Source organism: Parathielavia appendiculata (genome assembly GCF_033297405.1).
Source record: "Parathielavia appendiculata strain CBS 731.68 unplaced genomic scaffold N657scaffold_7, whole genome shotgun sequence".
NCBI classification, from domain to species: Eukaryota; Fungi; Ascomycota; class Sordariomycetes; order Sordariales; family Chaetomiaceae; genus Parathielavia; species Parathielavia appendiculata.
In genome coordinates, this window is record NW_026944226.1 from 92,781 (window position 1) to 113,952 (window position 21,172).

General features: G+C 55.1%; 8 protein-coding genes across 8 annotated transcripts; 5 read left to right on the plus strand and 3 right to left on the minus strand.

Moving 5' to 3' along the window:
* Positions 1–458: 458 nt before the first annotated feature.
* On the plus strand, positions 459–2,710 carry N657DRAFT_672068 (WD40 repeat-like protein; the record flags this gene model as incomplete). Its single annotated transcript, XM_062795617.1, has 6 exons — positions 459–580; positions 989–1,335; positions 1,675–1,824; positions 1,871–1,892; positions 2,142–2,506; positions 2,568–2,710. The coding sequence occupies 6 exons, from the start codon at positions 459–461 to the stop codon at positions 2,708–2,710; spliced, it is 1,149 nt and encodes a 382-aa protein (XP_062646777.1).
* Positions 2,711–3,334: 624 nt separating this feature from the next.
* N657DRAFT_645723 (NAD(P)-binding protein) lies at positions 3,335–4,789 on the minus strand. Its single transcript, XM_062792999.1, has 3 exons — positions 3,977–4,789; positions 3,726–3,842; positions 3,335–3,657 (listed from the first exon to the last, which is right to left on the minus strand). The coding sequence occupies exons 1-3, from the start codon at positions 4,423–4,425 to the stop codon at positions 3,486–3,488; spliced, it is 738 nt and encodes a 245-aa protein (XP_062646778.1). The 5' UTR covers positions 4,426–4,789; the 3' UTR covers positions 3,335–3,485.
* Positions 4,790–5,224: 435 nt separating this feature from the next.
* On the minus strand, positions 5,225–5,745 carry N657DRAFT_634229 (uncharacterized protein; the record flags this gene model as incomplete). The annotated part of the gene is made up of 2 exons (XM_062791262.1): positions 5,225–5,488; positions 5,593–5,745. 2 exons carry the CDS (start codon positions 5,743–5,745, stop codon positions 5,225–5,227), a joined length of 417 nt encoding a protein of 138 aa, XP_062646779.1.
* Positions 5,746–8,438: 2,693 nt separating this feature from the next.
* On the plus strand, positions 8,439–10,292 carry N657DRAFT_656358 (uncharacterized protein; the record flags this gene model as incomplete). Its single annotated transcript, XM_062794692.1, has 4 exons — positions 8,439–8,543; positions 8,768–9,067; positions 9,118–9,574; positions 9,664–10,292. The coding sequence occupies 4 exons, from the start codon at positions 8,439–8,441 to the stop codon at positions 10,290–10,292; spliced, it is 1,491 nt and encodes a 496-aa protein (XP_062646780.1).
* Positions 10,293–11,035: 743 nt separating this feature from the next.
* On the plus strand, positions 11,036–11,992 carry N657DRAFT_574143 (lytic polysaccharide monooxygenase; the record flags this gene model as incomplete). The annotated part of the gene is made up of 4 exons (XM_062789015.1): positions 11,036–11,170; positions 11,227–11,320; positions 11,377–11,723; positions 11,828–11,992. 4 exons carry the CDS (start codon positions 11,036–11,038, stop codon positions 11,990–11,992), a joined length of 741 nt encoding a protein of 246 aa, XP_062646781.1.
* On the plus strand, positions 11,960–13,367 carry N657DRAFT_444600 (uncharacterized protein). Its single transcript, XM_062787403.1, has 2 exons — positions 11,960–12,302; positions 12,360–13,367. The coding sequence occupies exon 2, from the start codon at positions 12,390–12,392 to the stop codon at positions 13,200–13,202; it is 813 nt and encodes a 270-aa protein (XP_062646782.1). The 5' UTR covers positions 11,960–12,302; positions 12,360–12,389; the 3' UTR covers positions 13,203–13,367.
* Positions 13,368–13,907: 540 nt separating this feature from the next.
* N657DRAFT_681171 (uncharacterized protein) lies at positions 13,908–14,395 on the minus strand (the record flags this gene model as incomplete). The annotated part of the gene is made up of 2 exons (XM_062796357.1): positions 13,908–13,986; positions 14,061–14,395. 2 exons carry the CDS (start codon positions 14,393–14,395, stop codon positions 13,908–13,910), a joined length of 414 nt encoding a protein of 137 aa, XP_062646783.1.
* A 2,775-nt stretch (positions 14,396–17,170) lies between these two features.
* On the plus strand, positions 17,171–19,919 carry N657DRAFT_690697 (uncharacterized protein). Its single transcript, XM_062797059.1, has 3 exons — positions 17,171–17,325; positions 17,385–17,816; positions 17,870–19,919. The coding sequence occupies exons 2-3, from the start codon at positions 17,589–17,591 to the stop codon at positions 19,508–19,510; spliced, it is 1,869 nt and encodes a 622-aa protein (XP_062646784.1). The 5' UTR covers positions 17,171–17,325; positions 17,385–17,588; the 3' UTR covers positions 19,511–19,919.
* Positions 19,920–21,172: the final 1,253 nt, after the last annotated feature.

Here is a 21,172-nt window from a genome sequence, read left to right on the forward strand (position 1 = left end):
CTCCTTGAGCATTGACATCCGCACCGTTGTCAAGAAGCAGTCGCACGATCTCCGTCTCTCCTTTCGATGCGGCGGCCTGGAGAGCAGTCCCATATACACCTCCTTGAGCGTTGACATCCGCACCTTCGTCAAGAAGCAGTCGTGCAGCCTCCGTTCGTCCGCTACACACAGCGTTGTATAAATCCATGGCTTACGATCGATTGCCCAAGGAGAACTGGATATAGTGAGGCTTCCCTGCAAGAATTTGTCCGGGGTGTGGAAGATAAAGCGTCGGTGGCGACGATTAGAAGTCGACGGTTGCATTCCCTGCGGTTATCGCGTCGAACAGCGGCACAGGCAGGGCCGAGGGGTTTGCCGTCTCTACTGTATGTACGTAAACAAAAGACAGCACGAGAGATTTGTGAAGGGTTGAACGTCTTCGAGGGCTTCGATGTGCAGTGCTGCGCGACAAGTCAAGGATGGCCTATGTGACCGTGGCACAGCAGCTGCATCTCAGCCCCCGGTCACCGCACGTCGGCCACAATGCAGCGGGGCGCAAATTTGCCAACGCGGTTGGGCAGCAGCTTCGAGCCAAACACATGTACGGCCAAGCACGCTGCCCTACAATGGACTTGCTACCTCAAGCTCATCCTACGAAGGAAACCTTCTAGCGAAGTCGCGCTGGGAAGAACAGGACACGCGGAGTCGCCACCATTAAAACGTTTCAATTACTGTTCTACGTGATGCATGTCGTGTGGTTTGGTTGGGTACTGTAGGTATGAGCTTCCCGCTTGCCCATGCTCATTTCCGCTGCTGCCTGGGCGGGGTGCTGCGCCTCTCCGATGGGAGTGCTTGATTGGCGGCCTATGCCGTAAACCTGACGATTCTGCCGCACAGCCAGTTTCACCGTTTTCTTGAAACGGAGAGCACTAATTAACAGACGGATCCTGGGGCCATCTGTTTTCTGACCTTCTTCCCCGAAAAGATAAGCTTTTGACCGCCAGACCAGTAGTTGGGTCGGTGACGACCACGTCTCCGTGGACGCTACCGACTCCCTTGCCGAACTAGACACGCAACATCTAGCAGCACCTGTCAATGCATACATCGACCACAAGCTCACAATCCTCAAGGGTAGAAAAGGATACAACGACAGCGTTTTGGCCGAGGTGTCACACGAAGTCCGCGAACGAGCAGAGAACACCTTTTTGTGGGTGGCCCTCGCGTTCAAAGTCCTCGAGACAGTGCATGGAGGGTACGCTGTCAAGCGTATTAAAGATATGCCTCCTGGCTTGTCGGAATTGTACGATCACATGATGACCAGGATTGAGGAGGGGCAAGTGATTGAGCCCCAGGACTGTAAGACAGTCTTGGTGGTTACATCTCTTGCCTTCCGCCCGCTCTCTATTTCGGAGCTTTCCGTACTTGCCGGCCTGCCATCCATCCATCGCAGAGACGGCTATCGAGATGTGCGGCTCATTTCTCACAATCGCCAAGGGAACAGTCAACTTGATCCGCCAGTCGGCAAAGGATTACCTGGAGAAGAATTACAAGTTTCGACTTCAGCCAGCTGGGCCCACTCAAGGGCATGTGGACATCGGCATACGTGCAATCGATGCGATGTCCTCAGTCCTAAGACGCAACATGTACGCCTCGAGCTCGGCTTCAAACCGGAGAATATGACGCCTCCTGATCCAGATCCCCTGGCTCCAATACGATACTCTTGCATCTTCTGGGCCGACCATCTCTGCTCCTTGAGCAGCGACAACTCCAGGCTCCTGGGAGAACTGACGGACGACGGGAAGGTGTTTGGATTCCTGAAAGAATACTTCCTCCGCTGGCTTGAGAGTTTGTCTCTCCTAGGGAAACTTTCTAGTGGGCTGCTCTCGATAAGAAAGATTCTATATGCCGCTCAGGTATGTTGTTAATGCCGTATTGTTGTCGGGTTACTAAGTTCAATCAGTCGCAATCGGACATCAACCCTTGCCTTCGTCAGCTGTTGGAAGACGCAGAGAAGCTTGTACTCAGTCACAGATCGATTATAGAGCGGGCCCCCTTGCAAACGTATAGCTTCGCGCTCGTATTCAGCCCAACTTTGAGCGAGATTAGAAAGCGGTATTGGAAGGAAAGGCTGCCTTTTATCGAAATGACCGCTGGCATTACAGACCAGTGGGCGCGTATCGGCAGACGCTCGAGGGGCATAGCGGCTCGGTCAGCATAGTAGCGTTCTCGCCAGACGGTAAGACGCTAGCGACGGCTTCAGACGATAGGACCGTCCGGCTCTGGGATACGGCGACCGGCGTGCACCAGCAGACGCTCGAGGGGCATCGCGGCTCCGGCGCATATCGGCAGACGCTCGAAGGGCATTGCGGCTCGGTCAGCGCAGTGGCGTTCTCGCCGGACGGCAAGACACTCGCGTCGGCTTCAAGTGATAAGACCGTCCGGCTCTGGGATGCGGCGACCGGCGCTCACCGGCAGACGCTCGAGGGGCATGGCGATTCAATCTGGGCAGTGGCGTTTTCTATGAATGGTCAATGTCTCGAGACAAATAGAGGGCTGCTAAGCATAACTGTAAACTGCGACGCTTCAAGCGGCTCTGGCGACCAGAAACCAGCCAGCAGTGTTCTCTTCGTCGGCGACGATTGGGTCACAAGAAATGGGAAGAGCGTTCTTTGGCTTCCCGCCGACTATCGGGCAACATGTGTGGCGGTTCATGGTCACACAATCATCCTAGGACATGCCTCGGGACGAGCGACGTTCTTTCGGTTTGCTTTTACAGAGTGATGGATATCTGCAATCGTTGTGTCTCATATTTTAATATCTCTGCTCAAGTGAAGGGCTTGGGAGCCATGTCTGCTTTAAATCATTTACTTTTCGCCACTGACGCAGTTCTTATTTGACATCACTTGTCCATGATCCAAGGTTAGCCGGTAGTCGTCGGCCTCGATAAGCAACGGAATATCCGTCTTCCCGGTATGCCGCAGTTGCAGTAACACAAGATATACCCAACTGTGAGACAAAGGTGCAGATTTGGTAAGGGCCGCGACGAAGCGGAATAACACATCGTTATCCAGATTCAAACTTCTCTTGTCATTCGTTCGTGAATCCGCGCGGTGAGCGGACGCGTTCATGCGGCGCAGCAGCCTCCGGAGCAACAGCACCGTGGACGTCAAAGGTAAGGAATCTTCTGGCAGGTTCTATGTTTTTGCCTGAAATCAGCCCTGCCGTTGCCTTGTCGAGGATTTTGATTGCACATCTGTCGCTTCCCGTCCCTCGTTCCTTTGAAGCAGGATGACCGAAAGTTTCATATCGTCAACTGCACCCGGTTCCACACAAAAAAAAAAAAAAAAAAAAATAAGGAAATTTCGTTATCACCAGGTAGGTATAGTTACATACTTGGTATGCTTCGCCTCACTCAGGTCCTGGCAATTCCAGCCTTAGCCGATCCACAGAAAAGAGAAGCATTCGAATCCGCAACGAAGATGACGCGACCTGGCAATGGACAACATCTACCAGGGAGACTCCTGGCCCGTGTACACCCAAAGCTTGCCGCCATGCGTCTCCCTTGTCGAGGCGTCAATGACTTTGATAATTCCGTTGACGCTGTCATCCACCGTGATGGCAGCCTTTTCGTAGCCGAATGCGTGGGCTCCTCGTTGGCCGAGATCTGTCTGCACCCAACTAGATGAGGAGTTAGAGAGCTGTCACGAGCTAGTCAAACCGGTACCTGCATTCAATGCAGGACTTACCCTGGATCGACGGGGAAGGAGGTAAGCCAGGGCTCTTCGGTATGGATAGCCTTGGTCAACCAATGCTGCACCACCTTGGTAGGGGCATACGCCGCATTCTTCATGGGGATGAAGTTCCTATACGTGGTCGTCAGTGTCGTAGCAACGACGTGGGCAGGATCGCAGAAGCCAAGGTTATCACGCACTACGATATGCAATGATTAGTGACCGGACCGAGATGGGTTGACGATAGGGATAATCCCCGGCCTACCGTGAGGAATGCAGCACACGAGCCGATCGTGACAAATTTAGGATCCTTAGATTTCTGCAGCACAGGAAGAAAGGCCTGAAAAAGCCGGACGAAGCCGTAGACGTTTACGTCGACATGCTGCTGGATATCGTCGGTTGTCACCTCGGAAACCTTGACCCACTTCAAGGCAATGGCGGCATTGGCGACGAGGATATCGATGCGGTCAATTCCATGGTTGGCCAGTTCTGTAACGGCCCTAGCCGGGTCCGAAGGAATAGTGAGATCGAGTTTAACGGTGATCAGCGACGTGCTCTCACTCCTCGAGAGGGCAGTGAGCTCCTTGGCAGTAGCATGGTTCGGGTCACGGACCGCAGCAATGATGGTGTGGTTCGGGCGCGTGAGGTACAGCTCCAGTAGACCACGACCGATGCCCCGGTTTGCACCAGTGATGAGCACATTTGTGGATGTCATGCTGGACGGAGGGTCGAATGGACTGTCCGAGAGCTGGCTCCAGTAAGGGAGAAAAAGATGGGATCGCGAAAGTAAGAATGAGCCAATAGATGATAAGCCCCAGAAGGAACAGGCGTGGTTGTCCGGCAATGTGTCAAAGACGACGGTGCCTGAGGATTTATGTATTGGAAGGGGCGGGTGGAGGAGAGGCTGGAGGACGAGGGCACTTCACTGCCTTGATCTCGAGACGCATGGTCATATATAAAAAGGGTTCAACAAATGCCGCCTTGCGCGTTCGTGCTGACAATGCAGCGGCGCTTGGGACTGATTCAGCCATTGACAGTTTCTTCCTTCAAGATTTGTGTGCATGTTTCGTGGCTTTGTTGTGATCAGTCTGCACCCGTGCTCCAATTCTTCTGCAAGGTCAGCTCGCCGGGTCAGATCGCCGGGTCAGATTACCTTGCATACCTGAACTCCGCAGTGGGGCCGCCGTTTGATTGTTAGCGGGTCACATTGGCAAGCCCTACGGAGCAGTACACGTGTAGAAGAAGGAAACATGTGATTGCAAGAAGGTAATCAAAGTAGGAAAATCTGAAGATCGAAAGGAGGGTGTAGAGGAAAAAGAAGGGAAGAAACATCAGAAGAGGAAAAAAAAAAAAGAGCAAGAAGAGGAGAAAGAAGAACAGAAGGTGAATACTAGTTAACTTAGAGTGAACAGTTTCATTTTCTTCTTTCCATACCAAGTTCCGCGCTACAAACAACCAAGTTTGATTGTAGACTTAACGCGGTCGCATTACACGCGCATGAAGTCCTTCATCATTCACCAAGTCTCCTCCGCCGTCTCTTCCCACACCGTTGTTCTGAGGCTGTGCAAGCCGTAACACTTGCCAAGGTTCCTGACAGGGAAAACTGGGATGGTGACTGGGTTGCCGTTGCGGTCGCTGTTGGGCTTGCCGTCTGCTCGCATGGCTGGAGTTTGGAGTTCGAAGCAGTTGTGCCGGAGCTCGGGATCGTTACACCAAAGGCCCGAGTCAGCCTCGTACCTGTAAATGTCTCTGGCGAACCGGACCAAGGCAATGGCAAGCTTGCACCAAGTAAGCTCCTCGCCGTTACTTTTGCGCTGAGGGTTTGTACGTTCTTTCAGGCGGCTTGGGCCAGCTGGAGCGCCAACCGTCGGATGATGCGCACCGGAATGGTATTCGCCGCAGGGGTGCGCATCTGAACTTGTTCCCAAAGTAGGCGCTCCATCCGATTACTGCTGAGCATCAGTTGTCGGACGGTATGGCAGTTCTCCATGAGCTCCAGGAGCCTCTCGTGGACCATCTCTTTGGTCCAAACCATCGTACGAGCGATGGGACTGGTGCATTTGTGAGATGCGAAATACGACCAGGATGGTGTCAGTCTCGGAGTCGAGCAGTATTCCGGGCGCGAACCGGAAGCCTGTCATGTTTTGCGACATATTCTTCGGGGCTTTTCCCTCTTCAGCCCATGTTGGGCATAGGGCTAGGACCTGGGATTCAGTGCAAGATGGGTTCGCCGTAAGTTTTGTCGCTTCTAGTTCAAGTTCTAGGAAGAGCAAGAGGAAGAGAAGGGGAAGACGAAGGAGAATGGCGGTAGTATAACCATATCGACACCACTGAATTTGTACCTGAGATACTTGCGTCGTTGGACAATCGTAAACGATGTGCCTTTATTAAAATACAATCCGGACGATAAGATGATGCGAACGACAGGAGAGACTGTAACTTTGACAGAGAAACAAATATAATCGGAGTCGGGCGAGAGAACGCGAGACGCCGATGTACTCTGTGCTCGGGATGTACTGAAATATCTGCTTGTTGGCGCTAGACTGCAGGCAAAAAAGAGAAAAAACTAAAATTCAAGAGATGTCATCGAGATCAAGAATGCTCAAGAAGTTCGAGGGCGTGAGGGACTCGGAAGTCATTGGGTTGGCAGGCGCACCCGCACCTGCCAGTTCCATCAGCTGTGGGCGCAGGGAAAGAAACATTGGAAAAAGGTGTCGCGCCCAGTGCAGTAATGGGCTTATGAATTACCCTGTGGAAACCATTAATAATCGAATCAATTCAGTGGATGGCGCATTTGGCGTAGGTGGTTGGTGCGAATGGTTAACTCTTAGGTATCTCAATCCATAATCCCTCGCGAGTAGCTTCACTCCTTAAGCCACCTAGCCACCGGGCACCACGCACTCACATGGGGCGCGAATAAGTAATGGCGACATTGTGGAAGGGCACCTTGAGTCGGGTCAAGGCCCTCTGAAGGAATCCCCGGCTGAGCTCCACGGCTTCAGGCCATCAACCGGCACCAAGGCGCTCCATCGGAAAAGTCCTTGTTGGCACTCGACGAGCCAAAATCTCGCCAGCTTCTAAGTCGAAGACAGCCAATTGCACCATGATTTTGAATGGGACCCAATTATCACTGGCCGCGGAGGGGGCCAGTTAAAAAGGATATCCGAGGCATAAGCTAGGTGAGTTAGACTTTTGAGGATTGTTATGAGACAGGACAGTCGGTTAGAGGCCAGGTACAAGCAGCAGCATAGCCCTAACCCTGGCACCGCCTTTATTCCAGTCTCAGGCTTCTTTTCTGGCGTTCTTCCATGTTTCTCTTCCTTTCTGCGCACTTCTGCCTGTCAGTTTCAGTAGGTCTCTGTTTTTCCAGTTTTGACTTAGCTTGTGTACCCCTATGCCCATTGATTTAGGTTTCGTCCCTCGTTTCAGATCCTAACCCAACATAGAAGTTCATTTAGTTAAGCGATGAGGAGCGTTAAAGTCAGTTCCACTCATTAAACCTGCATTGCCCAAACACTCAAGGTTTCTACAGCAGCAATGGACAGTACTGAGAGCTGCACTAGTAATTAGGGCTGCAAAGGTACCTACCTGATCTAGAGCTGCCCTCGTAATGCTAGCGCAGGTGAGTCCCAGAGACGAAGAGAACGTAGCCAGCCAGCTTCACCAAACTATCTATCTACCACAGTGGGAGGTATTGGATCTATCATCCAATAGAGGCGTATTTCCTGTTCCGGTTGACGCACCGTCGAGACGTATCGCGCCACTTTGTTGAGTAATGGTCTCATTGTCCAGTCGTGAGCACCTTCCTCATCGGGATCATAAGCATCTGCAAAGCCCCGCTGGAAAAGCCTTGGATGCCCCGCAGCTCGGCCAAACATCCCCAAGACATCCTGTCTGCCGCCGGCGATGATCTGCGCTGCTGCAAGTCCGGTTGCCCGACAATTTGATGTCAGCCAAGCCTCGCCGTTCACAGCCACCAAAAGTTTGTTGCCAACTCCAATGCTTAGTTTGGATGGGCGATTTCTGTTTGAGTTACCAAAGGGTGCTACTTCCTCTCGGTCGCTGGGCGATTGTCCAAGTCGTCTAACCTTCCAATACCTGGCTTCGAGAAGGCTGCGGCTCAGCTGACGCGCGGCCGAGTTGCCCCGCGTCGTCCAGGCGGGCTGTCGCTATCAGGTCCAACATTGGATCCTTCATCAGACTAACCCCGGTCCCTGGACTAGACTGTAACGTCCCCGGGCCGACCAGCGCCACCTCCATTCGCATCGCTCGTTATCAATCATGAGATTCCGCACGCCTCTGATGGCGAGGAACGCGCAGACCCTGCCAGACCCTACTGCTCCCCGTCGCGGCAATGCTCGGCCCAGCTCGCCCACCGTGACACCGTCATCCAAGCCCACACCTGACCCCAACGCCCGTGCATGATGGAAAACCAACCCCCCGTTAACACGGATGCCAACCGACAGTCGCACTGGAGGCGAGCATGGTTCCTTGTTCCACTTTGCAGACCGAGGGCACCCCGACGGTACCCTTATCTTGCAACGCCATTTTTGTAGATCATATATTACTCCCCTACCGGTTTTGCCGTCGCAGCTCACTCTTTAACGCCCCATCCCCTTCTTGCTCCCCTCCGCGTTGAATGTTCAATATCGGCTTGGTACCCAATCCACGGCCATTCTTCTTCTTCTCTTTCTTCCTGGACCGCTGGCCGAGCGGCACATACCAACCATGGCGGGTCTGTTTTCGAGGAATCGCAACAATGAGAAGGGCGAGAAGGCCCCGGCGCCCGTCCAGGAGGTAGCGCCAGGCGAGTACAGCAGCGAGGAGGGAATTGTCGATGAGGCCCAGGATGACCTGCACCGGGGCATGAAGCCGCGATAATTAAGTGCGTTTTTCAACGATCCGGCGACGATCCAGGCGCATACTGACGGCATGCAGACATGATGGCTATTGCGGGCGCCATTGGAACCGGTACGTGCAAAGAAAGCCTAAGAGTCGTCAGGGTAACCTACTGACTTTTGGCAGGCCTCATTATCGGTACTGGCAATGCCCTCAAGCTTGGACCCGCGTCACTGCTACTCGGGTACGCCCTCATGGGCTTCGTCGTCTACGTTGTCATGGTCGCCCTCGGAGAGATGGGTGCCTGGCTGCCTATGAAGAAGAGCTTTTCTGGCTATGCATCACGCTTCGTCGACCCGGCCATGGGGTTTGCGACAGGCTGGAACTACTTCTTCAAATACGTCATCGTCTTGCCCAACAACCTGACGGCGACGGGCATCCTCCTGCAGAAGTGGCGGCCTGATATCAACGTGTCGGTGTGGATTGTCGTCTTTGGCGTGGCGATTATCATCCTCAATGTGCGTCGTCTTCCCCACACAGGCTTGAAGCGGTCGCTAACCCGCCGCAGTTGATCCACGTCTCGTTTTTTGGCGAGGCCGAGTTCTGGATGTCGCTGATCAAGGCTCTCGTCATCATGATGCTTATCCTGCTCTGTTTCATCATCGCTCTCGGCGGTGGCCCCAATGGCGTCCGAACCGGTTTCTACTTCTGGCAGAGCCCAGGCGCCTTTGCCGAGTACTCGGTGACAATTGGCAACAATACTCATGTCGTCCCCGGCGACACCGGCCGATTCTTGGGCGTCTGGGCCTGCATCGTCCAGGCCACCTTTGCCTACCTCGGCACCGAACTCGTCGGCGTCGCATTCGGAGAAACGCCGAACCCGCGCAAGAACGTCCCCCGCGCCGTCACCCAGACTCTCCTTCGTATCGTCTTCTTCTATATCGCCGGTGTCCTGGTTCTCGGCATGGCCGTCCCGTACAACAGCAAGGAGCTGGCACAAGCCACCAAGAAGGGTACCAGTGGATGTATGTCCCGTCCCGGCGATTCTCCTTCAGCTCCATTCATCCACCCCTTCCTCCCACACGCACTGATTCCCCGCTAACAACTTTCCCAGTGGCCTCCCCCTTCACCGTCGCCGCGCAAATCGCGGGCGTCGCCCATCTCGACGACGCGGTCAACGGCCTCCTGCTCATCTTCACCATCAGCGCCGCCAACTCGGACGTCTACCTCGCCTCTCGCACTGTGTGGGCGCTCGGCAAGGACGGCCAGGCGCCGCACATCATGCAGCGCACCAACCGCAACGGCGTGCCCGTCCCCGCCGTCGCGCTCTCGTCCCTCTTCATCGCGCTCGGGTTCATGAACGCCACCAAGACGGCTGCCACCGTGTTTGGGTACTTTGTGGCGCTCGTGACGGTGTTTGGCGCGCTCAACTGGGTCGCTGTGCTGGTTAGCTATATCGCGATGATTCGGGCCATGAAGGTGCAGGGTGTGGATCGGAGCGTCATGCCGTATCGGAATGTGCTGCTGCCGTGGGGCGCGTACATTGCGTTGGCGATTACGGTGGTGGTCATTATCTTCAGCGGGTATGCCGCGTTTATTCCGTATTTTCAGGTGGACAAGTTCTTGACGGCGTACATCGGGATTCCGGTGTATGTTATCAATGTGCTGTGGTGGAAGTTCGTCAAGAAGACCAAGAGGGTGCGGCCCGAGGAGGTCGACTTGTTTACGGGAAGGAGAACATAAGGAGAGGCACGGCGTTTGGCGTTGGGGTTATGGAGCTGGGGTTTCCAGAGGCAAGTAACGACATACAGATATGCATTCAAGGAATGTGTGAGCTCACTTTGTGCAATCTTCCACGAGCATTGTGTTGGGGCTTAAGAAAGCCTCAATCGTCATCCTCAGTGGCAATCAGTGCTTGCAACTTTGAACCCCACAGCTCACCCCATATCGCCTGGATAAATACCGACGCAGGTGTAACCGATGCTCGGCAGGGAGAGCGCTTCCGAGAGGATCGACGCAACTTAGGGAAACGGAACCGTGCTTCCCGGTCGCATTGAGCATGACGGACCCAATTTTGATTCACATAGACAACTCACGGTCAACTACGTCCTGATCTGTGCCGCGTGGTTGTCGATCGTTACTGGACCGCGCGACACGCCGGAGGAAGGAATAGAGATTGCGGGCCTTTGCACCTGTCGATCCAATATAGCCGTACAAGCATGGCCTCGCTGAATCCATCTTTGTACATGGTTGCAGGTATATGGTTGGGATAGACGGGAGACCTAGGACCGAAGTCAGAAGGATAGATGCGAAGGTACAGTCAAATCCGAGTATAACTAGAGCTCTCCATGGCACTGATAATTCCATCTCACAGAAACGGCAGGGAACAGTCTCGTTCACGTAGTCCAGACAGGAGTTATTCCATCAACCCTTCGTTTCAACCTCAGCAATCACACCCCTGTTCAACGCTCAAGACTTTGGCCGAGATGAAGAACTCCAACTCGGCCCTCATTGCCGCTGGCATCTTTGTTCAGATGGCCGTTTTGGCCGCTGGCCACTCCATTTTTCAGCAAGCGAGCAGCGGTTCGAAAGACTTTGGGTCAACCTGCGTTCGGATGCCAGTGAGTGTTGCCACTGAGCTCCATAAGCTCTATCTTCGGTTAACTGACGACTTCAGCCTAACAACTCGCCCGTCACCAGCGTGTCGAGCAAGGATATGGCTTGCAACGTTGGTGGCTCCAAGGGGTTGTCTGGCATCTGCGAGGTTAAGGGTACGTTCACCGCTGGATGTCCGTTTCCCTTACTAACAAGTTTCACCCCTGACCAGCCGGTGACGAGTTTACGGTCGAGATGCACGCGCAACCCGGCGACCGGTCCTGCGCCCACGAGGCCATCGGCGGCAACCACTTCGGCCCCGTCATGGTGTACATGAGCAAGGTGTCCGACGTCACCAGCGCCGACGGGTCGGCCGGCTCCTGGTTCAAGGTGGACGAGTTCGGCTACGACGCCAGCTCCAAGAAATGGGGCACCGACCAGCTCAACGCCAACTGCGGCAAGCGGTCGTTCAAGATTCCCAGCAAGATCCCCGCGGGCGATTACCTTGTCCGCGCCGAGGCGATTGCGCTGCACACGGCGGGCCAGAGCGGAGGGGCGCAGTTTTACATGAGCTGCTATGTGAGTTTGCAGTCCCCTGTTTCCGTTCTCAACCAGGCGCTGGAAACATGGCTACTTTTGAGGTACGCTCCCATGAAAGCTAACCATATGTGTTCCTGAACCAGCAAGTCAGGGTTTCCGGCGGCAGTCGCGGCCAACTGCCCGCAGGAGTCAAGATCCCGGGAGCGTACAGCGCCTCCGATCCTGGAATCCTCATCGATATCTGGGGCAGCTCCTTCAAGGAGTACAAGATTCCTGGTCCGGCCATCATTGATCAGAGCTACTTTTGAGCACCTGGACACTTCAGCATTGTGGTGCTGGAGAAACTGGATGCGACCGCTTGGTTATGTCATGACACTTGGTTGGTGTTGAGACATTATGCCATGTTCAAAAATGGCACTGTGAAGGACTAAAAGATCATACTTTCTGAGAATTTCAATCTCAACGAAAACCTCTTCCCAAGTCCTTGTGAGCCTGGGCTGCAATAACCCTAACGCGATGAAGGCATGATGTCATCTGGCCATCCCATGGTCAGGCTTGAGTTCCAAACTGAGCTGGTCGGCTGCTTCTGCCTCTTCGACTGTGCCTTTTTGAGTCATTGTTGTCCCCTTCCCTCACCTTTATTCTCTTTCGCTGGGCTGACGGTTCAACAAACAGACGCTGGTAGTAGCTTGTCACCAGTCACACATGCGGCGTCTCCACCTCTCCTGCCCCGCCGGATTTGAGCAGCCGCGACTCCTGCATATCGCCCGCCGCCATTGCCCCTCATTCTCACCTTTACTCTCGTTCTCAACCACAACCAGGATCTTATCCCACCACCCAGCCCAACCGCAGCCTCACCTTCGCATTCACCCCACCACCGGCAGAATGACCAGAACCCAAGAACCCGTCATCACCTCGGTCACCAACCTCCCCACCTCCGAAGCGAAATGGATCACCCTCCAGAAAATATCATACCTCGACCAGACGGGCAAGGAGCGCACATGGGAAGTTGCCTCGCGGAAAACCCGCGCCAAATCCGCTGGCGTCGACGCCGTCGCCATGGGCAACATCCTCCTTCACCCCTCCCGCCCGGCCTCGACACTACTCGTCATCCAGTACCGACCACCACTCGATGCCTACACGGTCGAGTGGCCCGCGGGTCTGATCGATGAGGGGGAGACGGCGGAGCAGGCGGCTGTGCGGGAGTTCAAGGAGGAGACGGGGTACGAGTGCGAGGTGGTTAGCGTCAGTCCCGTGCAGGCAGCCGATCCGGGGCTGAGTAGCGCGAATATGAAGATGGTGATGGTGGAGGTGAGGCTGGGGGAGGAGGAAGAGTTGCCGGAGCAGAGGCTCGAGGATGGGGAGCATATCCAGCGGGTGGTGGTGCCGTTGGCGGAGTTGTATGACAGGTTGGTGGACTACAGCCAGAAGGAGAGGACGGTGGTGGCGGCGAAACTGTTCCACTTTGCGGCGGGGATGCACTTTGCAGCGACACAGGCGGCCAAGTATGGGTTGTGATACCTTACTGCGACAGCGTCGTTGGCGATGGGCTGGCTGTCTTGGCTTGAGGATGAGGGTTGGTCTGATCTGTGTTAAGCTGCGCCGGGTTGGCCACCAGATATCCCAATATGTTGTTTCCTCGCTTCCAGATGAGCAATATACGAGTGGTGCCACAAGCCTAGGCTTATCTGACGTATAGAAAGGCAGCACCCTTCCTCTCCACTCACAATAATTACCGCCACAATCCTCTTGTTGTAAGAGGCGGCATCTCTTGCTTCCCCCTCCTCTTTCCAAGTTTGCCGCAACCCTTAGAGCCTCGGAACGCCGTCGCCTGCTCATGTCGCTTTCATGGACAATATCGTGCTCGCCTGTCAATACGCAGACGAAAATTGTGCCTTCAGAAAAGGTCGTGGTTTCAGGGCAGGGCGGCCAATCGTGAATTTTCACTTGATGTGGATCTGGGGATTGTCTGTGTTGATATGGTACTCAAAGACGATTCCGCGCTGCGCCAGCGCTTCCCTCAACCCAAAGGCGTAGATAATCATGGTCCTAATCAACTTTGTCTTTAGCGCCGTCGCCATCATCCCATTCGGCCCCAAGTAGATACGCATGATACCTTTTGAGGGCAATGCTCAAGAACTTCAGCTTGGGCGCGCCAGGGTGAGGAACGCATCCTTTGCCTGAGACAAGCTAAAGTGTGCGCGCTCCCAACCCTATCTCGGTCTAGCCCGCCTCGTACTTGAACGCCTCCAGGTTGGGGCACACGGAGAGAAAGATGACCAAATCACTGACGCGGAGGACGCTATTCCGGAAGTCTAGAGAGGTGACCTTGTCGAGCGTCAGGCCCAGATCCGGGCGGTCAAGGCTGTCGAGCACCAGATGTGGAGGGTCGTGTCGGCAATGTTTGGCGCGGCGCGGAAGAGACGGGCCAAGTATTTCATTCTCATTACAACACCGCTTTTTGCGTAGTCGTCGCATCTCATGTCGATGGTCCGTAGGCGCAGCATCGAGCCTGGCATGCAGAGCCGAAATGCTACGCGGAGCGGGTCGCCGACGTCGGTATGGAGGGTTTCAAGGTTGGGACAGAGGCTGGCCATGATGTCGACTAAGACGTTGAGGCGGTCTTCTTCCTCCTTGGGAAGGTTAAAAATCTTGCTCACGGGCATAGGCAAATGCTGAGCCTCATCCGCCCGCTCTTCAGTGACTGGCATCGCATCGAAATAAGCTCCGAACTGCGTTCGAAGTGTGCAGTGCCTCGAAGGTGAGCTTGCGGGCATCGAAGAATTTGGCTTCCTCTCCGTTGATATGCGGGAGTCCGACATGCTGGGCGAGGTGCCTACGAGCTACGAGGGTGTTAACGAGCTTTTCGTCGCTCCAGCTGGGAGGCTCTTGATAGAGGTGCCATATCGCGACGCTGTTAAGCCAGCGCGACGTCAGGCAAAGCCTCGCGACGGCGATTCCACAAGCCCATTCTGGGGATCTGTGTCGTAGCATGTGCAGTGTTCGCCGGAGCAGCAGCACCGGTCCTCGGCCGTGAGCCCGCTGCAGCTGCGGCAGAGTGTCTGCATCATCAACTCGACGGACCTCGCTGGGGAGGGTGCGAAACTGGGACATGGTGCTGTACTGCTGTCAGAGCCAGAACAACGATGCTGCATTGCCCTGAATATTCGAAAATTTCCGGCGAATTGAAGATTTGTCACGTCTCAGGTTGTTGAATCACAACTCTGAGCCCTGGAACGCCAGGAACGGGAACCGCCGAAATACCTTCCGCTTGTTCTGAGAGTCAAGACGCATCGATCAACTTCGAGAGGAAGGCACCCCGCCGGGGCCCGCCGCGTCCCTGAAGCCCCCAAGATGGTGTCAAACGCGATCACCGAAGACACCCGCGACGCGCTGAACTCGCCGGAGCCGAGACGCCGACCGCTGCGCTCCCTAAACCGTCGGCCAAAGTTCGAGAAACGTTGATATCCCTCGAAAACAGGGCAAAAACGGCCAAGAATACGTCGAGTGCGGCCGCGCGACCCGATAGTGCACCCACCCTGGATGGGAGATCCAGCGTCGCGCAGAGGCTGTTGGCTGAGGCTAGCAACGCGCGTCGAACCATCGAGGAGCTGAAAATCGTCATCCAACAGCAAACCGACATGATAGCCAGACTCAGCACTGAACTAGTCTCTGTAAAAGCAGAGCTGGTCACCGTGAAAACAGAACTCAACGACGTCAAGAATTGCGTGGCCGAGGAGCAGAATCAGGTCGCCGAGGAGTTGAAGCAAGTCTACGCGCAACTGAACGATATTTCGATCAACCTGGCCCTCACTACAACGACCATCTCGACAAGCCCAAATCCGTCGTACGCGAATGTTGCGAGAACCCCACCGAATAGCTCCCCAGCGAACCTGAACTCAATATCGTCTGTGGAAACCACTCCGTCGACTATGACCGACTCGCTGTTCTGCACGATCGACACTTCCAGAGTAGAGAGCGGAGAAGGTGATAAGACCTCGGCGGGGGCAATTAGGACCATCGTGGAGAGAGAAATCCGAGGAATGGAAGACCGCGTCAATTGGCGATGTTGCGCAGTAACCAAAGACCCAAAGAACCCAAACCGAATTAGGATTGCCTGCAGGGACGAGGCCGAACTCAGAATGGTCAAGCAGGTTGCAGAGAGAAAGATGGCACCAGGTACCCGAGTGCTACGGGATGAGCTTTACCCGATCAAGGTCGACAATGTCAACCGCTCGGTGGTTCTGGACAACGAAGGCAACATCCGAACTGGAGCTGCGGAGGCATTCAGTCAAGAGAACGAAACCACAGTGGCGAAGATTGCCTGGCTGAGCAGGAAAGACACAGCGAAAGCCTATGGATCGATGGTGGTTTATGTCACCAAAGGGAGCGATGCATGGAGATTGTTGAATGAGGGTTTCTTCCACGCTGGGGGAGAATCTGGATACACACAGGTGTTTGAACGCCGGGTGCGCCCGGAGCAGTGCTACAACTGCCAGGAAATCGGACACAAAGCCTTCAACTGCAAGAAAGCCCAGGTGTGTGCAAAATGTGCCAAGCAAGGCCATCACCACAGCGGGTGCAAGGAAACGATTATGAAGTGCGTTCTCTGCGGAGGACCACACGAATCTTTCAGTCGAAACTGCCAAAAGCTCAATCCTACTAGCCAGAAGTAGGACGTACTCTCTCGACTTGACAGTTGAGACCACTAACTCTTCTCTCCTTCCTCTTAAACCCCAAGCTACCCTCGTGGCACTAACCGCAGGACCCGCTTTAGCTGTTGAAGATAGGACGCTAAACACTTGGAGAACATAGCCTTCAAGCGCGCCTGCAATTTGTCAACTAACCACGAGCTCTCGACGATGAAGTCACATCTGGTTTGAGGATTATTGCTTCAGGAATGACAACTTTCAGGGCTTGTACGAGATCAAGGCAGAATCACAGGGAGGAATTATGTAACTAGCAACATGGCCCTTAGGCTTAGCGCCTCCGGGGCGGAATAAATATCCATCCATCCATCCACGCCAGGAACGGTGTGGGTCTGTTACTTGCTGAACCGGGGCGTTACCGCTTTGGTAACTTCCAGGTTTATCCGTATTTTCGTAACTACATACCTATTTGTAAAACGCTGAGTCCCTGTTGTCTTTGTTTCACAGTCCTAGATGATTTAAAGGTATCTATACAGCTAAATTGTTGAGCTCGAGGCCATGTCTGTATATCCCAACCGAGACAACACATGTAGGCATCTTGTCTTTTTCTCAATCGCAGCCTGCAGCCTGAACTTGAACATTGGAGATGGGATGAAAGTGTGAAACCAGATGCATGATGAGTGGGCATGACTTTCATCAGCGAGACCCTGGAGGTCTGCCAAGACTTGCCCCACCCTTTTGTGCACGGTTGCTGGGGCCATGCGGCGGCAAGGAGGTGACAACCGACGCCAAGCAAAACAGCCTCCGCCTGAAAGGGGATCCTCCTACCTCAGACAACGACGACGCCGCATCGACAAGTACGACACCCAGCCGCGCAACAGGTAAGTAACAGAGTCGCGCGCTACGAATTGTGACAAAGCGGATATTTGCGACATCACGGGACAGGCTTTTGGCACTTTTGGTACCCAAATCCGACGACGCCACTCGGTTGAGTATGTGTTGACTCCCGGTCGCAACGAAAGGCGGAGGTTGTTGACCCAACACTTGCCAGTCTCGCAGTGGCTGCGTGCAGACGACAACACACCGTCATCTCGGCATTAGCATCAGACCACATCCCTCCGACGACATCGACGATCAACGTCTCTTTTGTTTTCTGTCGACACCGACTTCGCAACGCTCTTTCATACCGTTTCCTGAATTCCTTTGACACATGCGAAATCGCGCGGACCAGCACGGCGCTGCGTAAACAAGCCAAATGTCCGAGCCGCCCTCGTCACCCCCTAGAGAAGGAGCCAGCGTGGAGGATGCCCTGGCATGGTACAAGTCGCAGTATGAGGTGCTGGAATCGGAGTTGTCCGAGTTCCAGGCCTCGAGCAAGGAACTTGAGGCCGAACTCGAAAAGGATCTAGAAGCGGCAGACAAGCGGGAACGGGCATTGCGACAGAAGGCAGAGGATTTCAAATATGAGGTGGAGGAGTGGAAGGTGTGCCATTCCCCCTCCTCGTTGTCGGATCGCCCGCTAACCCATCCCTGCAGAAGAAATACAAGGAGGCCAAGGCAGAGGCCAACGCAGCGCAGAATATCCTCGAGAAAGAGATTACGGGCCTCCGCGACGCGAACAGGACCCTGCAGCTGAGATTGCGCGACATCGAAGTGGCCAACGATGACTTCGAGCGCCAGGCACGAACTACCACCTCGTCCCTGGAAGACCTCGAGTCCAAGTACAACGTCGCGATAGAAAGAGCCGTCATGCTGGAGGAGGAAATCAAGATTGGGGAGCAGGAACGAGAGAAACTACGAGTCGAGACGCAAAGACTCCGGGAAGAGCTGGCCGATCTAAAGATCGAAGCCGAGATTCTGCAAGACAAAATCAAGAAGCAGGAGTCGCGCCACCTCTCGAGCATCTCGACGGACGTTTCTTCGATTCCGGGATCTCCGTCTTTTTGCAACTCGCCGCACTCGACGGCGAGCTCCCCGATGATCATGACTCCCCCGGATCTGAAGTTGCTGTCCACAGCAGACACAGCCTCAGAGATCCACGATCCGCCCTCGCCTCCCATGTCCGATGCGTCGATGCCTCTGCCTAGATTGGGCGGGCTCAAGACACCGGCTCCGCAGAGAAAAAGCCGACTTCCGTCCGCCGAAAACAGTATCACACCGAAGCCCAGGGCATTCACGGCGTCTACATCGTCTTCCCGTGCGACTCGCGTCGTAACTAACTCGGGTTCGGGTGCGATGCGAACACCCGCCCACAGGTCTTCAGCTGCAAGATCTGCCCGTCCCCCAGTTAACAGAATACCGCCCTCCAACTCGCTCACTCACATCCGGACACTCACCGCCCAAATGCAACGGCTAGAGGCGCGGGTGCAGTCTGCTCGGTCTAAGCTGCCAGGACCCGCCAATACACCACCCCGGTCATCCCCACGAGGTGCTATCGTCCCATCCACCGTCACCATTCGTAGCCGCAAGCGCGGCGTCGGCTCAACAGCCTCATCCAGCGCCGCCAGCCTCGCCGGTTCTGAAATGACTCCCTCCCAGCCACGCCACGCGCCGTCCGACTCCCGCAGCAGCATCTCCTCCAGCGCGAACAAGCACGTCCCGCGACTTAGTACGTCCGGCGTCTCGCGCCTGTCCTTCGGCCCGCTGCCCAACCGCAACCCCACAGGCTCCAACATCAACGCCACATCCTCGACCCCGCACAGCACCGACCCGGACTACTCCCGCCCGAGCAGCCGAGCTAGCGTCTCGAGCTACGCCCGCCCCGCGAGCCGTACCGAGTCCCACCGTGACACAAGCAGCATTATGCCGCCCCCACGACCTATGAGCCGCGCCAGCCTGTCAGGCACCCGTACCCCGCTCGGCAGGCCGCGCAGCAGCCTCGGCATGCACGGCGGCCACGGCCACAGCGGCAGCGTCAGCTACAGCACCGCCGAGACGGACGAGTTTGCCATCTCTATGGACGGCGTCGGCGAGTTGCGCACGCCTAGTAGGCGGGGGACGTACAGCCGTCTGGAACTGGAGGCTGCTACGAGTGGGGGGATTCCGCCTCTGCCGACGGGCGCGCACAGTGGGATTCCTGTGCCCAGCTCGAGGAGGCAGAGTGGCGGAACTGGTAGGAGGATTAGTGGGGCGAGTACGTCGGCGAGGGTGTTGGAAGATCTGGGGGAGACGTATTGATCACGCTACCTGGTATTGGTAGTTGAGGGTGGGTAACTTGGTGAATCGGACATGGATAACTAGGCCTACAGCAGGGGTGGGAAGGGAGGGTCTCCTTTGTCTCTTGGTCGTGCGCTGACTGGGGGTTGGGTTGAGGGTTTTGCAGTGTTGTCTTTGAGTTGCTGTTGCGCGGATACCTCGCTTGGCTTGGCTTGGGCGGGTTTGGGTGTTGAGACGGGAATACCTTACTGATAGGCATATTCATTTCCTTTGTTATACCTTGTGCTCCTATCTGCCGTGCGGCACGCTGTCCGACGTTGGAGTGATGTGTGCTGCATTGTATTGGCGGGATTGGCTGCTGAAAGGACAGAAGCAAGTGCCCCTAATGGCTTCAGGTGTCTCTTATGGCTTCAAGCGTATCTTACGGCTTCAAGCGTATCTTACGGCTTCAAGCGTCTCTTATGGCTTCTCTGTTAGGGTGTGCCATGTATTTTTCGGGTTCTCACATTCATGGAGCTTGAGAGTGTTCCAGTTAGTCAAGAGTGATACCCACCCCCATGACTCCCTCACATCAACCTGTATATAGAACTTGCTGTCACAGGTTGTGTTGTCGTTGTTCAGGATTCAATTCGCTTGAACGTGTTCGAATATGCTGAGTCAGTTTTTAGGACAACGCACGTAGACGAGATCTACCGAGTCTGGCAGTATACATACAGACGCAAGCACCCCCAAATCTCTCTTTCTGCAGTTGATATCGGCTACCTATCGATGGACGTACAATTTGACGGCTTCTAGCGCGATTCCTTCAAGTGCAATACCACGTCACGCTGTAAGATCCTGCATGCCTCTCGGGTCACCGCCGAAACGTCTTCCTCGCTTTCTCGGACACTGTGCTGGGAAGGGTCACTGTAGGGCTGAAGCGGTAAACGGTGACTGGACGGGCTGGACCGGTGCTCCTCGCGTGCCATGTGGGCTATCGTACGATTTTGATGTCAGGCGCGTGGTGGGGCAGTTACCCGTCCGGTTGGGTCAGCTTGGCTGCGGTGTCATCTGGGGAACGACAGCCGGCTGAGATCGATCTTGTGCCGTTGTCTGCCGAGTCGGGTTGAGGGTGGGGTGCAATTATGGGTTGGGTTGCTGACACGGGGCATAAAGAGGGCGGATCTGGCAGAGGGGACCCTTCCGAGTGATCAAGAACACACAAGTGCCACCAGCGTCCTCGCGAGGGATAATGAGCCCTCGAAGACGCCGCTCTGAAGACGCCCGTCTTGTTCCCAGGCCTGATTACCTTGTTGTAAAACCTTGGAAGGACGGGATTTATGGTTAGCTTTGCCCTGCTTCAAGAGATCCAACTCCCAACACGAGCCTCTGCCCGAAAAGGCGATGCGGCGCAACTTCCCTGTGTATGGCCGGAGCGGGACGGGGCACAATGCTGCCGCGCCTTCCCAATGGCCGACATCACACGGATCAGATATCGTCAGATGCACAGAGACGCATTACTGCGCTGATGTTGCGCTGGACTCGGCATCCTCCAGACAGTGCTCGACCCATTGTCTTTGTCGGTCTGTCACGGAGCCCGCGGGCGGCCGATGAAGACATTCGACTCGGACAGAGGGAGCCTGTCGTCAGCCCTGATGATCCACACTCAGTCACCGTCACTACTCATCTGAGCCACATACCCAA

Excerpts from the sequence above, each read along its gene's own strand:
- N657DRAFT_645723 (XM_062792999.1), bottom strand. The coding sequence starts at position 4,425 with ATGACATCCACAAATGTGCTCATCACTGGTGCAAACCGGGGCATCGGT. Across the intron at positions 3,843-3,976 it reads TCGTGTGCTGCATTCCTCAC|GAACTTCATCCCCATGAAGA; the intron begins GGTAGGCCGGGG and ends GACCACGTATAG. Across the intron at positions 3,658-3,725 it reads TCCTTCCCCGTCGATCCAGG|TTGGGTGCAGACAGATCTCG; the intron begins GTAAGTCCTGCA and ends CTCCTCATCTAG.
- N657DRAFT_444600 (XM_062787403.1), top strand. The coding sequence starts at position 12,390 with ATGCGGCGTCTCCACCTCTCCTGCCCCGCCGGATTTGAGCAGCCGCGA.
- N657DRAFT_690697 (XM_062797059.1), top strand. The coding sequence starts at position 17,589 with ATGTCCGAGCCGCCCTCGTCACCCCCTAGAGAAGGAGCCAGCGTGGAG. Across the intron at positions 17,817-17,869 it reads ATGAGGTGGAGGAGTGGAAG|AAGAAATACAAGGAGGCCAA; the intron begins GTGTGCCATTCC and ends CCATCCCTGCAG.